This window comes from Lactuca serriola, chromosome 1, assembly GCF_051521515.1.
Source record: "Lactuca serriola cultivar US96UC23 chromosome 1, Lser_US96UC23_V15, whole genome shotgun sequence".
Classification (NCBI taxonomy): Eukaryota; Viridiplantae; Streptophyta; class Magnoliopsida; order Asterales; family Asteraceae; genus Lactuca; species Lactuca serriola.
The window spans coordinates 114,624,312-114,641,329 of NC_136408.1; the positions used below are offsets into that span (position 1 = coordinate 114,624,312).

Below are 17,018 nucleotides of genomic sequence, written 5' to 3' on the forward strand. Positions count from 1 at the left end.
TCTAAAGTTCAAAAAACCGAAGATGCGGTTTTTGGTTCGGTTTTAGCCAAAAACCGCACCAAACTGCATTATGCTCACCTCTACTTCTTAAGTCTTTTGGTTTTACATCCAAGATAAAAATCCTATGAACAAGAAGGCAAAATGTACTGATACGTGGAGTTCTCCTTTACTCTACTGTTAGAGTACTTTGATGGACGATTTTGAGAAACACCCAAGGCCTCTAAAACCTAAATACAAATCTCTTGCAATATTTTCCGTTTCTTCATGTTGTTCGAGAGAAAGGAGGAATATGTTGTCCATTTCAATGACCAACGTTTTACTCTAATACCAATTCCCCCATACAATTCCCCTTTAATTTTAACCCTAGCATGGTATCTTGACCGGGAATGGCTTAAAGTTGTAAATATATTGCTGTAAGATTAAAATAACTGAAAGTTCATTGCTATAAAATTAGAAAAAGTTAGAAAAATAAAGATAAATAAGCATGGTATTTTGGTGGTACCACTAACAAGAATTAATGCTTCCGCGATTGCTCCTTTCCAACTCTCCAATTGCTTTGAGATCAGACGGTAGCACTTCACAACGGCCCTCCCGTTTTACTGCCCTTAGATTATTTATTGTTAATGTAAATTAATTTAGATTATTTATTGTTAATGTAAATTAATTTAGATTATTTAATAAGTTGTAATTATAGAAAAGTCTGTGGCGGGTGGAATAGGAGGGAGCAATATAAATTTCACTAAAAACAATTGTTTGAGAGAAATGAATAATAATTGAAAAAGAACTTAATGAAAAGCTAATGTTTATATTCTTCAATTAATTTCGTCACCCATGACGCTTCGTCATCTATTAAACAACAAATCCTATTAAAAATTTATTTCTCTCTCCAAATTTATTAAAACAAAATGTCAACCTAAACTAACTATTGCTAGCGTTCTAAAGCTAACGTTGCCCCCACTATATACTTTATTATATGTATACAAGCATCACTCATATATTTGTGTGTATCGATCCTTTCCGATTCATTTATTCACCCTCCTTTTTTTCGTCCTTGTCTGTACTTGATAAACACAAATATCATGTCTTCATCTTCCAACCAAAAGTTTGCTCACTTACGAATCTCACTCGAAGAGATAGCATCCGCAACCAGCAATTTGTCTGAAGCAAATTTCATTAAAAGAACCATGTCTGGAAGGGGTTTCAAAGGACAGCTCTTGCGGTCTGAACAATTAATTGATATATTTGTACACAGGTTAGATCGTAAGTTTGGGGAAGGAATCACTGAGTTCTGGACGGAGATATTGATTCTTTCAAGTCTCAAGCATGAAAATCTGGTCACCCTTGTTGGTTTCTGTGATGAAAAGAATGAGAAGATCATCGTATCAAAGCTTGAGGCGAACGGAAGTCTGGATAAATTTATAAGAGATCCGACCCTAAGATGGATGCGAAGATTGCAGATATGTGTTGATGTTACCCACGCACTGAGTTACATTTATTATTACATCGTGATATCAAGAGCTCCAAGATTTTACTAGATGAAAACTGGAAAGCAAAATTGTGTGGTTTTGAACTTTCCATTAATCAAAAAGCAGCACGAAGGCACCGTCTTTTCCTTGATAACGCTGTTGGTACGTTTGGGTACTCTGACCCAAAATATTTTCAAAGCGGAAGTGTGAGCCACAAGTCCGACATATATTCTTTAGGAGTTGTATTGTTTGAAGTACTTACTGGAAAGAAAGCAGGAATGGCAGAGGATGATAGTAGGTTCTTAGTTCCATTGGTCAAATCCCATTATGAACTAGGAAAACTAGATGATCTTATCCATCCGGATCTGCGGAAACAAATGGACCCACTTTCATTCAGAATCTTTTCAGAAACAGCATATTACTGCTTGAAGAAACAGCGATCACAACGCCCAATCATAGATCAGATTGTCATAAAACTTGAGAAAGCATTGAAATCTCAATGGAAACATGAAAATCCTGTAAGACAATTCTTTGTTTCTTTTCTTCCCATCGTCCTTTATGTCATGATGCCTAGTTTTTTTATTAATTATTTCTCATTATTGCAATTCGTATTTAAGGTCTACTCCCATGTTCAAGGCACAACATCCAAGAGCGTAAAGGTAATCGATTTCTTTTGTTTTTGAGTTAATTGTCGTAGATAAATTAAAACATGAATTGTTGTTTTGGTGCCCGTAGTATATATCAATTTGCTGGTTTGGCTAGAGTTTTGGAAATTTTACACTACGGAATCTTATGGTTGGCAAATCTATCGGATTTGATCCCTATCCCACTTACCGTATATGTTTTCCTGTTAAGTGCACACGAAATGACTAAAATGCCCTCATTTTCATTTTTTTCATTTTATTTTTTCTTGTTTGGTAGAATATTATTATAGTAAATTACAATACACAACCACGAACATCATTTTTCACCACCACAACAATCTAAAATAAACTAATTGAAATCCCGAATTAAACCTAAATCTAAAACTAGATCCCAAATTGAACCTACATAGCAAACCCAAATCGGAATCCTCAGTGGTTGCTAGCCACATGATTTTCGAGGAGTGGGAAATAACGGGCCGAGAAAGGCTGCTTAGAGTGTAGGGAAGAGAAAAAAAGAGTCAAAGAGGTTGATCGAGTTGTAGAGGAGAGAAAATTCTAGGTCCTTCCTAGAGGTTTTCGTACCTTACAAGGAGGTTCTAGAGCTTTTTTCCTCATCTCTCAATAAATTGACAAACAACCCATGTACTTTTAATTAATCAAATTAATCCCAAAATTAATTCCAATTAATTTCTGATTAATTATTAATTAAATATTTTAATTTCTAATTAATATATTATTCTCATAATATATTAACAAATTATATTTTCCAATTTATTAATCCAATAATAAATTATCTCTCTCTATAATATAATCATGTCCAATTGATAGCTTTGAGGCACCTAATCCAAAAATCTCCACTTGGATAAACTAATAACTATAACTGCCATTATAACTTCCAAACTGATTAGCAAGTTATAGCTACCAAAAGCTGTTGTCGAATTTTCACCTAGTCGACAACATGTCCTAAGATAAGTGATCATATAATCTACCGTTCCGCAATATATCATAAGGATGTGAGGCATGGAATAGAATCAATCTCATTATCCAATTCAATGTTTCCTGATATTTGATTTGTAATGACAAATAACTACTAACTGATTAGCAAGTTATAGCTACCAAAAGTTGTTTTCGAACTTTGACCTTTTCGGTAACATGTCCTAAGATAAGTGATCATATAATCCTCCGTTCTACAAGATATCATAAGGATATGAGGCATGGAATAGAATCAATCTCATTGTCCAATTCAATGTTTCCCGATTTTTGATTTGTAATGACAAAGAACTACTAATCGAACGCATCAATTTAGTCCTGTCGGACGCGACACTATAAGTCAACACCAAATCATCGAGGGACCCACAAATTTCACTTTTCCCGTTAAGGAAAAAGGAACAGATATACTTTGACTTATATGATTGTGCCATCTACTCACCATAACCTACACAACAATATGTTTTACAACATCAAGTTACTGATGTGTTTACATATTATCAATGCACAACTGATTTGTAAACAACAACTCATATATCTCCGTTTCAAGATTATAAGATAACATCGTGTCATAATTACTCGTGATAAATCTCATGAAGTAATTCTATGAACGTGGGTTTATCCAATACTTAAAATCCCAATTTTCAAGTACTCATGAACGTTGCAACAATCTATTGCTATGTCTAAACCCTTAGACAATCTACAAATCAATTCATGGTAGTCTTAATTCACTACTTACTTCCTAAAGTACGAACGACTGTGGAGTTTGAATAATCAAATTATTCTGGAAGTAAAACATGCAAAATGAAACAAAATAATAACCAATTGACAAAAGGTAGTAAACAATACTCATAAATAAATCACTATTATTTAATCACCAAAAGTCAATGACATTTATTTTGTTACAAGTTTCAAAACTAACTATCTAACAACTAAAACTAATATCATCTCTTACACCAATGCTCCAAGCATGCTGAATATGCTTAACTCTGCTCATACCCTTTGTGAGGGGATCTGCAAGATTCTCTTCAGATGATACCCTCTTAACAACGGGTTACCTTCTTCTACTCGATGTCTGATGAAATGGTATTTTCTTTTGATATGTCTTGATCTGCCATGATCTCTTGGTTCCTTTGTCAAGGCAACCACACCTTCATTGTCATAGAAAATTTCCATTGGTTCCTTGATGGTTGATACAACTCCAAGATCTCCGATGAAGTTCTTGAAACATATTGCTTCCTTAGATGTTTCACTTGTTATTATGTACACTGATTCACAGGTAGAATCAACCAATGTCTCTTTCTTGGAACTCATCCAAGTAACCGCTCCTCCATTCAAGGTAGCACACAGCTAGATTGCGAACGAAAGTTGTCCCTATCTGTTGGAATGTTGAAGTCACTATACCTAGTTACTCTCGACGTATCACTACCACCAAGCACTAAGACCCAGGACTTAGTCCTTCGCAGATACTTGAGTATGGCTTAACTACTATTCGATGAGCTCTACCAGGATTCCCTTGATATCGACTTACCATGCTCAAAACAAAAGCCACATCAAGGCGAGTACATGTCATAGCATACATGATAGATACAACTGCATAAGCATATGGAACTCTACTCATATCTACTACCTTTGCATCCATACTTAGATTTTGAGTCTTACTTAGTTTGGTATTACTCTGGATAGGCAGCTCTCCTTTCTTGGAATTTTCCATACTAAAACGCTTTATCACCTTTTCCAAATGAGTACTTTGACTAAGTCTAATTAGTCTCTTACTCCTATTTCTCAAAAATCTTATCCTTAGAATATTACCAGCCTCTCCTAGATCCTTCATAGAGAAACACTTTCCAAGCCAAGCGTTAACCTCATGTAAGGTTGGAACGTCGTTTCCTATAAGAAGTATATCGTCAACATACAATACCAGGAAGGTTACTATACTCCCACTAGCTTTGACATATTCACAAGGTTCATCCTCACTTCTAGAGAAGTCAAACCCCTTGACCTTCTCATCAAAGCAATGTTTCCATCTGCGAGAAGCTTGTTTCAATCCTTAGATTGATTTCTCAATCTTACACATTCTATTTGGGTACTCTGCATTTAAAAAACTCTCTGGCTGATTCATGTAAACATCTTCAGCCAACTTCTCAATAAGGAAAACAGTTTTAACATCCATCTGCTAAATTTCATAATCATGAAATGAAGCTATGGCTACCATTACCCTAATAGATTTTATCTTGGCCAATGGTGAGAAGGTCTCATCATATTCAACCACCTAGGTTTGAGTAAAGCCCTTCGCAGGCAGCCAAGCTTTGAAAGTGTGTACCTTTCCATCCATGTATGTCTTCTTCTTGAAGATCCATTTGCACCTAACTGTCTGACGACCAGGTACATTGTCAACCAAATTCCAAACTTTATTATCTTACATGGACTTGATCTCGATGTCCATTTACTCTTTCCATTTGGTTTCCTCAGGACATGCCATTGTTTCCTTGTATTTAGCAGGTTCATCCAAATTTACCAGTGTACTGTCACTAATAAATGTATCACCTTCTTTAGTTATATGGAAACTATAAAACTCAGGTGGCATGCTAACTCTACTTGAACGCCTAAGAGGTAATGAGTTGTCAACTAATTCAAATGGAATTTCTTCCTTTAGTTGAGCCCTAGTGTCTTGAGAAGCTCCTTCATCCTTTGACTCTTGAATTTCCTCAAGACCAATGATACTCCCACTGTCTTCTTTAAATATGAGTTTTCTCTCGCGAAAGACTCCCCTTCGTGCTACAAAGACCACGTTCTCAGTAGGTTTGTAGAACAAATTTCTAAAGAACTTTTTGGGATACCTAATGAAAACACAACTCTTACTAAAAATTTCAAGCTTGTCTTGAGTCTCTCATCTAACGAAAGCTTCACAACCCCAAACCTTGATATGAGCTAACGAGGGAGCCTTTCTGTTCCACATCCTGTGAGGTGTTTTTGGCAACTTTCTTAGTTGGGACAAGATTAAGAACGTGGGTGGCAGTCTCTAGGGCATACCCCAGAATGATATTGGAAGTGAAGCTCGACCCATTATGGAATGAACCATGTCCAACAAGGTCTGATTACGCCTCTCAACTACACCATTAAGTTGTGGTGTCCTAGGAGGGGTTAATTGTGAAACTATTCCACATTCCTTGAGATAGTCGTGGAACTCGATTCTAAGATACTCTCCGCCTCTATCAGATCAGAGCATCTTTAGCTTCTTGCACAATAGATTCTCGACTTCTTATTTGAACTCTTTGAACTTTTCAAAAGTTTCTGACATATGTTTGATTAAGTGGATATAGCCATATCTGCAATAATAATCAGTAAAACTCACATAGAATCGATTAGCATCCCTTGTGAATGATCCGAAAGGCCCACACACATCTGTGTGTATAAGATCCAACAAACTTTCACCTCTTTCACATGAACCAGTGAAAGGTGATTTTGTCATCTTTCTCATTAACAAGATTCACATACATCATTTGACCTTAAGTCAAATGACATTAACACTAAATCCTTTTGGAGTTAGGCAATGCACTTCTTGTTATCGTGTCCAAAACGACAATGCTACAAGCATGCTTTGTCTAAGCCATTAGACGAATTAATTTGAAAAACACTATTACCTAAATTGTCTACAATCATCATAGTTTCATATACACCATCACAAGGTAAAACTTCAAAATAAAAAACACAATTTTATAAGTAGAAATAGAACCATTCTAATACCTTTTTTAAGCAATGTATGGAATGAAATAATGTTTCGTGTCATTTCTGACGAGTAGGAACAATTTATGGAATCTAATCCTAACCCGCTACTAAGCACTAAGTCATATACTCCAATCTTGGTGGTAGGTGAAGATCGTCTATTCCCCATGATCAAGTTCATCCTTCCATGCTCCACATCCTTACTTCTTCTTAGTTCCTGTAAATCAGAACAAATGTGAAATTCACACCCCGTATCAAGGACCCAAGAATGCAAATATGATGAGTTATTAGAGAAGATATTATAAATACCATTCTAAGTTGGCTTCACCTTGCCATCTTTGATATCCTGCAAGTATTTTAGGCAACTTTGTTTCCAATGCCCTTTATCGTTGTAGTAGAAGCAAGTGGCCTCTTGGAATCAGATATAGGAGGGGCTTTAGAATTGGATTTTCCTTTGGATCCACTAGATGATATAGCTTGGGACTTTCCCTTACAATTTTGCTTTGGAGTACCTTTCCTCTTTTTGCCCTTTCATTGCCCAATGACCAAAACTGGAGTAGCATTAGGAGTGGAGGCAACACCTTTTCCCTTCATTCTTGCTTCAGCTGTTCGCAAGAGACTCTAAAGTTTAGCCAAAGTGGTTTCCTTGTTGTTCAAATGATAAGTCAAGATGAACTGATCATAACAAGTAGGAAGAGAATGCAAGACTGTGTTAATACATTCACGTTGAGCTTCACGAGATGATCCATGTATAGTTGCATCCTCTGCAAGTCAGTGCTCACAGACTCTCCCTCTTTCATCTTGCTTATATTGAGGGACTTCACTACTTCACACTTCTCTTGATGAGCTTGCAAGTGGTACTTTTCCATGAGGTCTTTGTTCATCTCGTATGGCCAGTAATCCTCATAAAACCTTTGCAAATCTGGAGTCATCGTTGCAACCATGATGTAAGCAACCATTGTCGCATCGTTGCAATGTTTCGTGTAATCAGCTAGTTCTTTATGGGTGGCTTTTTCTTTGTCAATCTCAACGAGTTCTCTTTCAAGAACATATTCCATGGCCTCAAAATGAAGAGCCATCTTGATATTTTACATCTAATCATTGTAATTTGTGCCATCTAATGTCATCTTGAAGAAAATACATAGCAAAGAGAAGTTTTAGGAGTAGGAGGAACCAAAAGCGTCTTTTTGAGTAGAAATTTGTATAAGAAAGATAGTTTTTAGTTAGATAAGAATAATCCTCAATACAACACCCAAAATGAAATAATGAGGCTTGGATCCAATTAAATAATTCCCAACCTAGAAAAGGGATGCCGTAATCTAATTTTAAATTATGTAAAGGTAGGTAAATGACAATTTACCAATTCCACCACAAGAAAACAAAATTAAAACAAATTTAAGTTTTTAATGAAATTCCAAGATCTTTTGAGATTCATTGAAACTCTTCAATGGCATGTTTAATCTCAATTATGCTCTACCATTTGTGCCTGGGATACTACTGAGGATAACAAACAAATTGTGAATAACCATGCAAATTAATTTGATACTATCGACGTCATTTATCATCTCATTTTAATGTCCCGGTTAACCACACCTGATCCATTAATCAATGATAATTTTCGATTTACCCATTGCCACTCTTTATTAGTCCCACATTAGTGTCCCGGTTAACCATATATGCTGGACTAATGAATCATAAAGTGCAATGTGCAATTCATGGGTTAGCACACGATTTCACATTTTTCCTAAAGTAACTAAGATTGGGAATTTAATAAAAAAAAATGTTTAGTTACTTTGATATTCATTATAGTTATTAATGAGAATTAACATGTCTTATCAAAGCCGTTCAGCTAATGACCCTTTACCACATGGGAGAGCGGTTGGTGAGAGTAGACACCCATTCAATGACTATTTTATAGGCCACTTCCTAATACCCTCTTTATAATATGGCTTTGTGAATGAGGCCTACTATTGGTAAGATTGACTTAATCTTTTACATATACTAATATTAAGTTCTTAATGTTACATATATTATATGGATGTATTTTAAACTTTTCTAAATACTAGGCTTTATAATAAATTTCAAAATTAAAAAAATTTAAGATAAACTAAATATAATTTGGCATCAGTTATTATGTTCAATTAATAACCAATTAACTATATAAACACTTAAAAAATCAATCATATTTGTCACAAAATAATTAATCAAGTCAAATACTAATCTCCTTAAGTGTTGGCTTTTAATTTATCATTCTAGATACACCAAAATTGGATTTAGGGATAAAAATATGGCATGGATTTATAATATAAAAGTTGCTAAGGCATATTAGGTCCAGATTTTCGGATCTGGACGAGCTCACGTGATGAGCCTCATATGCCTACGTCGTAAGCAACTATTAAACAAAAGCAAGTTTCTTTTCTGATTTACCAATGTACAAATAGATGAAAGAACATCCTAGACTTTGATACCACCGATGGAAAATTTAGTTTACCAGTTCAATGCACTAAGAGAAAATTTATTCAAACAATTCAAATAATTAGGGCACATGCAACTAAGTTTCATCTATGTCTTTCAAGTATAGCAACATACTATGAATCCTAGTCTACAAAACTTTTCCTATGAACTAACTAACTCATAAGAACAAGAAACACTAACCTTTAAGATTGTTATTGTAAACAATCTTGATTTCTTATTCCAATCCTTTGGCAGCTAGCACCACAAGTGTAGTGCCTCTAATGGTTCACACCACAAGCGTCTCCCGGTCTTGGCATTTCTACTGAGACAACTCCATCCCGACATCTCTATCGACACATTCGTCACCATCTTCCTCCCAAGACCAACCATTCCATTCCTTCTATTGTCATCGCCGATTTCATTTTCATATGATGTGGCTCTATACCTCACCTTCGATCATTTTCTTCAATGGATACACCGCTAGAGCCTCCCTTGTCTTTGTCTCCGGTGGGGGTGGGTTGTCTTTGTCTCAGGTAGGGGTGGGTCGGGTTGGGTCATAAACGATTTGGCCCATTAATCAAATGTGTTGAAAATCTCTAACCAACCATATCTGTTTAAGTAAACAGTTAAGAATTTCCAAAGCGACCCAACCTTTTTTGTAAATGAAATGAAATTAGGTTAACATGCTTATTGTTTTTCCAACCTAATCTATTTGATAAATATGTTGAACCCAAGTAGAGCAAATTAAATTTCCAAAAAAAAGAACCATTAAAAATCATGTAATCCTTCTAATAAAATAACATTAAACTTAAAAACTCCAAAAATTATTCAATTTTGAAAATAAAATAACCATAAGTCTATAAGTTCATCACACAAACAAAAAATTAGTTCTTACATCCATAAAACCTTTTAAATGTTTAATTTATAAATTCTAGCAGCTCGACTTTCAATAACGGTAACTAACCCGTAATTTTTGTAAGAAATAAAAATAATCAAAAAATAGCAATGAATTAAATAATAATACTAAATAAATATAAATTAAAAATACTAAAACAAAACTTTAAACGGGTTGGTGGGTTGTAAATATGTTCGGATTTTCAATACTAGCCTAACACATTTAATTAAATGGGTTAGATGGGTTGACCTTTTTAATTAAATGTGTTGAAAATATCCTCCTAACCTGCTATATATCGTGTAGGGTTGATGGGTTTGGGTTAGGATTTTCATCCCTAGTCTCTAAGACATACGCAACTAATTCCGTCGTGGGTGTTGCGGTTTAACACTAATCAAAAGCTACAAAACTCTTATTTCTTGACCGCTTCAAGGTTTAGTTGAAGGAAAGAGAAAAAGAGATTAGGGTTTTCCCTCCCTCTGACATCATTGCTTTCTCATCAGAATCTCAATAGCTTGCAATCGATCACATACAATACCTTCCTTTGTCTTTCTTCTGGGTTTGAGTTCCCAGCCACCATGTTAGCCTCACCTTTACTTCCCATCTCATCCATCTTTGGAGGACACCTCTCCATCACTCCTCCGTCACCAGATATGTCTCCCTCACCCTCTTCTACATGTCCCTTCCAACCACATGTCTCGCTCTCGTCTCCATCTCCTGATCAACTAATCTCCTTTTGATCAAGTGATCCCCTTTTACCTTTGTTCTTGAACTTTGAGGTATGTACCTTATGGTATGATGATTCGTCATTTAAAAATTTAAACGCTTGAATAAAACTAATTTTCATGGTTGTTTACTTATTTTTCTTGTATATTGGTAATATTTATTTATTTAAAAAAATCATTCACAACTTAAGGTCCGCGTCCCCGACTAGGCCGTTGTCATGGTTCAGCAACGATATTGTTAGTCTTTAAGCACTTTAGCAAACAATAAATGATTACACCCATAGTAATAAATGCAAAACGAAAACAAGAACACAATTATGTGGTTGACACGATTAGATCAATTGGCTACGTCCACCGCGAACACGAGAGAGAGAGAGAGAGAGAGAGAGAGAGAGAGAGAGAGAGAGAGAGAGAGAGAGAGAGAGAGTTTATAATTTTCAGTCAAGTGGCTTATTGATGCATTAAGTTACCTGAATTCAAGGTATATAAACACTAGTAGGTTGACCTAAAATTGCCAAAGAGGTCAAGCCCATAAACTCTAACAAAAAACTGGCCCATGACAAAATTGGAGGCGAATATGATATCGAAAATATATAGCCGATGAAAAATTTATGCATAGGGTGCTGTTAGAGGGTCAAATGTTGAATCAAACTCTAGAACTTAACACAAAATACCACCAAATATTAACATACATGACATACTATTTTACAGATAAATATGCCCCCGACCTTAGGGTCAAAAGGTGATTTGCCTTCAATAGCAGTAAGTTAATCTAAAACTGCCAATGAGGTCAAGCCCTGAGTTAACAAAAAATTGGCCCGTGACAAAACTGAAGGTGAATCAGTCTCCACAACTTAACACAAACTAGTACCAAAAGATTAACTTACTTAACATATTCCTTTACGTATAAATTTTTTGTTTGAAACAAAACAAGATTTTAAGAGATCATTTCAAATTACTTTTGTTAAATAAGAATAATAATTTAAACATAAACATATAAATCTATTATATTAGAAATGCTAGTATTGGATAGATTACACAAGCAATGATGAACTAGTTTTAGCCCTTGTTATTATATTTTTTTGAAACTATTTATATAAAATTGACATATATAATTACGCTAGCTCTTATTTATATGGAGATGAATAAAAAAGAAGTTCTGTCAACAGAATTTGTTTAACTACATTTTAAGCCCTACTACCACATTTTTGCAGGGGAAAAACTACCACTACTTGATATAGAAAAGGCAACAGAGAATTTTTCTGAAAAATACTTGATTGGGTCAGGCACATATGGTGATGTCTACAAAGCAGAACTTGAGCATTTTGATAGCAAAAATTTCTTGCCATTAGAAGTGAAAAATAAAAGCAAACATCCAAAGAAACGAAGCAGTGTAGCTATAAAGCGGATATTGATTAGAGAAGACAATCAAGGAGAACAAGGGTTCCTTGCAGAAATCGAAATGCTTACTAGTTGCAAGCATCCCAACGTAGTCTCTCTTCTTGGCTTTTGTAATGAAGGTCGCCATATGATACTTGTCTATGAGCATGCTTCTAATGGAAGCCTTGATGAATATTTGGGAAACACCGGTAGCTTGACTAATCTTACTTGGGTGCAACGTATAAAGATATGCATTGATGTTGCACGTGGGTTGAATTACATTCACAACAAGATAGAGGATGATCGAAGGATAATACACCGTGACATAAAAAGCGGTAGCATTCTGTTGACAGAGAATTGGCAGGCGAAGATTGCTGATTTTGGCATTTCTAAATTCTGCCCGGAGAATCAACAGTTGAACACACTCTATACAGAAAATATTGCGGGCACAAAAGTGTATCTGGATCCGGAATATGATAAAACGGGTAGGTTGAAGAATGAAACAGATATTTACTCTTTTGGGGTCGTTTTATTTGAGATGTTGTCTGGGAGGTTTGCAAATGATCCAATTTACACCAAGGAAGATATTAACGGGATTGCACCTGTCGCACGTAGACGCTTCAATGAGGGAACAATAAAGGAAATGGTTGATCCTAGGTTATTGGAAGAAACTCATGAAAACATTTTCAATCCAAATAAAGGACCAGATCAAGATTCCTTAGATGCATTTTCAAAAATAGCCTACCAGTGTGTGGCAGAAACCCAAGTTGAGCGTCCAACTGCGGAAGTCATTGTCAAGAAACTTGAAGAAGCATTATCTTTTCAAGTAAGTTATATATAATCAGTTTAGGCACCAATCCTTTATAAATTTTATCACCACTTTGTTGTTTTCCTCACCTGTTGTACATTTTCATAACAAAAAGTTAGCAAACAATTTCATTTCCAATTTTATCACTGGTTAGTATAATTCCATCAGTAATAAGTATTTTCTTTTTATCACTAACTTAATATAAATTAACCACTTGGATTGTGGTGATTTGGTAAGACATGTGGAAGATATGGTAGATAACATATTGACACATGTTCAAACCCTGGACTACTCGGCCTCTGTAGCCATAGAGATTCGCGTGCAGTGACTCTAGGGTATGAGAAATAGTCTAACGTTTGCAGCGGGGATTAGTCGGTGCGAGAAAGCTGGTCCGGAAACCCTTGTTACGGAAGTTCCCTTTCCAAAAAAAATAATATAAATTTATAACCTATTAAGACATATCTATGTTTATATATGTATCAAAGGTGAGTACGTACTTGCTATTTGAGGCCTTGTAAAAATATATCACTATTTTGAATGAACATATAAAAGATATTGATATTAATGAAATTAATATGACATATTTTGATCGTGATATAAAATAGAAAGGAGAATTTTTTCAAAACTTATGATATGTTCGGTATGATGAAATAAACAACATAATGGAATGAACCGGGTAATAAATGTATCATTAAATTCCAAAATTTGGTTGACTAGAAAAAAACAAATGAGTTATCAAAACATCTTGTTTTTTGTTATCAATAAATAGAAATTTTATCATCGTAACTTTTCTATATACTTTAGTTTAACGACCTTTTCTTTAATATATTAGCATAACCAAGTAGCTTCGGATAAAAATTTCAGGTTATTTTTGAATTTTCAAGTTAATCGAGTGTTTATTAATTCACAGGAAAACTCCAAAGAAAACATCAAAATTTCTCTCGATGACATAAAATCGGCCACACGAAACTTCAGTGATGACCACTTGATTGGTAGGGGTGGATTTGGGAATGTCTACAAAGGACAAATCACACATGCTACTGGATGTAATGCCATTGCTGCAAAGCGGCTGGACAGACAGTTCGGTCAGGGAGAACCAGAATTTTTGTCGGAGCTGCAAATTCTTTTGGAGTATAAACATGAGAATATCATTGGTCTTGTGGGTTATTGCAACGAATTGGGTGAAAGCATCATTGTTTATGAGTATGCATCTAGAGGAACTCTTGATAGGTGCTTGTCAGACATTGGTCTTTCATGGATTAAACGACTTGAGATATGCATTGATATTGCAAGCGGGTTGGATTTCCTTCATGGAGGTGGATTAACACAAGAGGTTGTGATACATAGGGACATCAAAAGTTTAAACATTCTGCTAGATGATGATTGGAAAGCAAAAATTACAGATTTTGGAGTTTCCTTGATAAGTCGAATAAATAAAGATATGGACTTTATCATTGACAATGCTTTGGGCACACTTGGCTACGGTGACCCACTGTACGTGGAATTAGGTTTCTTAACAGAAAAATCTGATATATACTCATTCGGTGTGGTTTTATTGGAGATTTTGTGTGGGAGATTATGTTTTGAAGAAAGCAAAGACCAACTTTCACGATTCCTAATCACTTTGTTTAAACACCACTATGTAGAAGGAACGGTCAATGAGATGGTGTTTCAAGGCATAAAGGAACAAATGGTTCCAAAATCGTTGTCTATGTTTCAAAAGATTGCCTATCAATGCTTACAACGTGAAAGAGAACAACGACCAACATCTAGTGAGGTGGTACAGCAACTTAAGAAGGCATTGGAATACCAGGTGAATATTCATATTCTCAGGAAAATATTTTCATCTCAAGTAATGAACAGTTGAAAACTTATACACGCTTTCTCTGTTTTCCTAATACTATGGGTATGACCCATGCCTCCGGTCAAGGTTAAAGTTGAACATATTCAGTTAGTTTGCTTCCAGCTTGCCGCTGTTTTTTTTTTTTTTTTGAAAATTCATAAAAAATACTCTGATTTTGTTGCAACTCATTGAAAGAAAACAGGAACACTTTATTATTATTTTTTTTGTTTCTGGTGTTATTCTGGTTTTTAATAAACTGGATCTTTCCAGAATTGTTTGTTTCTAGGATTTTCAGAAACGTACTTATATGCTTCCCCCTTTAGAACTTTAAATTAAGAGAAATTAAATATCCTCCTACTTTTGTTCCTTCAAATCCTCCTACCCATTTAAATGATCACATGAGTCATTTTAGTATACTAAAATTTCATTAAATGAGCATTAAATGTGACAAATGTTATCATTTAACTGAGTAGGAAGATTTGTAGGAACAAAAAGTAAGATGATATTTAATTTCTCTTAAATTAAAAGAATATGGTTTCCATAGGTTACTGTTCAAAAAAGAAGTTATTATTTCCAGAATTTCAAAAGCAGAATCATTTTGTTTTCTGTTTCTAATCAACATTTCCAGTTTTGGAGTTCTGACAATAAGGCATTATTATTTTAAGAAACATTTTTTTTAACTATCATATTATATACTACACTAATTAAAACATTCATTACAGATGGAAAACACATCTGCCAACAACAGAGCCACGGCTCCTGCAACAAATGAACTTGTTCCACCTTTAGCACATAATATGTTGGAGCCTCAACAAAAACCAGAGAAATTCAATGGTTTGGATTTCAAAGGATGGCAACAGGAAATGATTGGCTACTTGAAAACACTCAACTTTGATGGATTTCTGACTAAGGATCCACCCGAGTTGAATGCCCAAGTAGGAGACATTCAATCACCCACTGTCATCGATGCTTGGAAGAACTCAGATTTCCTGTGTCGCAATCATATATTAAACGGCTTACTGGAGGCATTATCAAACAAGTATAGTACCACTAAAACAGCAAAAGAATTATGGGAATCTTTGGAGCAGGAATACAATACAGAGGATGCTGATGTTGTTGCACATTTTCTGGAGTACAAAGTGGTGGATTCTACAAGAGTAGTAGATCAGGTGCAAGAACTTCAAATAATCATGCATGACATCCATGCTGAGGAAATGACATTGAGCGAGACTTTTCAAGTAGCTGCGATTATTGAAAAGTTGCCTCCTACTTGGGTGGATTTCAAGAAATATTTGAAACATAAGAGAAAGGAAATGAGTGTGGAGGACCTCATCGTGCTGCTACAAATTGAGGGTAATAGGTTGGCTGAAAAGAGAGGGTATGTTTCAGATGTAGCTAATTAGGCTAAAGTTTTCGAACCTGACCAACCTTCGAGGGACAACATTTGAAAGATGGCTAGCACAAAAAGGTAAAGCTCAATCTTGGGTCAAAACTCTAAAGGTGGAAAGTTAGAAAAAGAAATTCGGAGGAAAAGGCTACAATTTAGATCAATTTGGCCACAAGTCTTTGAGTTGATAGTATATACGTTGCCCAAGGGAAAGAAGACCGGAGAAGTGAACCACTTATACCTGTGTCACGCTAGATATGCCCAAAACAGCCCTTGTATTTATGATTTCGTAATTAATCTCCTCATGTGTTTTATGTGAGAGAGTTGTATAGACCTTTATTGTCATGCCATCATTTGTCAAGGGGTAATTATGTAAAAAAAACCCTATGTTTTCCGGTATAAAACCTCAAATATATATTTTTTCGAATAAAATCCTTGGCTTTTGGCAAACATTTCGAATTATACGTTTTAGAAGTTTTCATCATGACGTGATGTGTCGGTAATACTTAGATGTGGTTATCCAACGTGGATAAGAGTTAAGGGAACTAAATAAAGATGTTTACCGATAGTCAATGAAGAAGAAGAAGAAGAAAGTATCGATGCATTTGATAGTGGTTGTAAGTAGAGGTTGTGATGGTGGCCAATTTTGACCCGTTTGTAGCAAATCATCGCCATGAAATCAGTTATTGTCTCTTGACACTTAATT

The 17,018-nt window shown here is 35.2% G+C and overlaps 2 protein-coding genes across 2 annotated transcripts; both read left to right on the forward strand.

Moving 5' to 3' along the window:
* Positions 1-999: 999 nt before the first annotated feature.
* LOC145097520 (uncharacterized) lies at positions 1,000-16,744 on the forward strand. The gene is made up of 5 exons (XM_079035098.1): positions 1,000-1,984; positions 2,084-2,125; positions 12,109-13,100; positions 13,993-14,895; positions 15,648-16,744. Exons 3-5 carry the CDS (start codon positions 12,357-12,359, stop codon positions 16,326-16,328), a joined length of 2,328 nt encoding a protein of 775 aa, XP_078891224.1. The 5' UTR covers positions 1,000-1,984; positions 2,084-2,125; positions 12,109-12,356; the 3' UTR covers positions 16,329-16,744.
* Positions 1,080-2,453, forward strand: LOC145060308 (putative receptor-like protein kinase At5g39000). Its single transcript, XM_079008003.1, has 4 exons — positions 1,080-1,469; positions 1,517-1,984; positions 2,084-2,125; positions 2,388-2,453. The coding sequence occupies exons 1-4, from the start codon at positions 1,080-1,082 to the stop codon at positions 2,451-2,453; spliced, it is 966 nt and encodes a 321-aa protein (XP_078864129.1).
* Positions 16,745-17,018: the final 274 nt, after the last annotated feature.

What these genes read in the sequence shown, in the direction of transcription:
- LOC145060308 (XM_079008003.1), top strand. Translation starts at nt 1,080, where the DNA reads ATGTCTTCATCTTCCAACCAAAAGTTTGCTCACTTACGAATCTCACTC. An exon ending in GATTGCAGATATGTGTTGAT is followed by an intron (nt 1,470 to 1,516) that starts GTTACCCACGCA and finishes CGTGATATCAAG; the next exon opens with AGCTCCAAGATTTTACTAGA. An exon ending in AATGGAAACATGAAAATCCT is followed by an intron (nt 1,985 to 2,083) that starts GTAAGACAATTC and finishes TTCGTATTTAAG; the next exon opens with GTCTACTCCCATGTTCAAGG.
- LOC145097520 (XM_079035098.1), top strand. Translation starts at nt 12,357, where the DNA reads ATGCTTACTAGTTGCAAGCATCCCAACGTAGTCTCTCTTCTTGGCTTT. An exon ending in AAGAAGCATTATCTTTTCAA is followed by an intron (nt 13,101 to 13,992) that starts GTAAGTTATATA and finishes ATTAATTCACAG; the next exon opens with GAAAACTCCAAAGAAAACAT. An exon ending in AGAAGGCATTGGAATACCAG is followed by an intron (nt 14,896 to 15,647) that starts GTGAATATTCAT and finishes CATTCATTACAG; the next exon opens with ATGGAAAACACATCTGCCAA.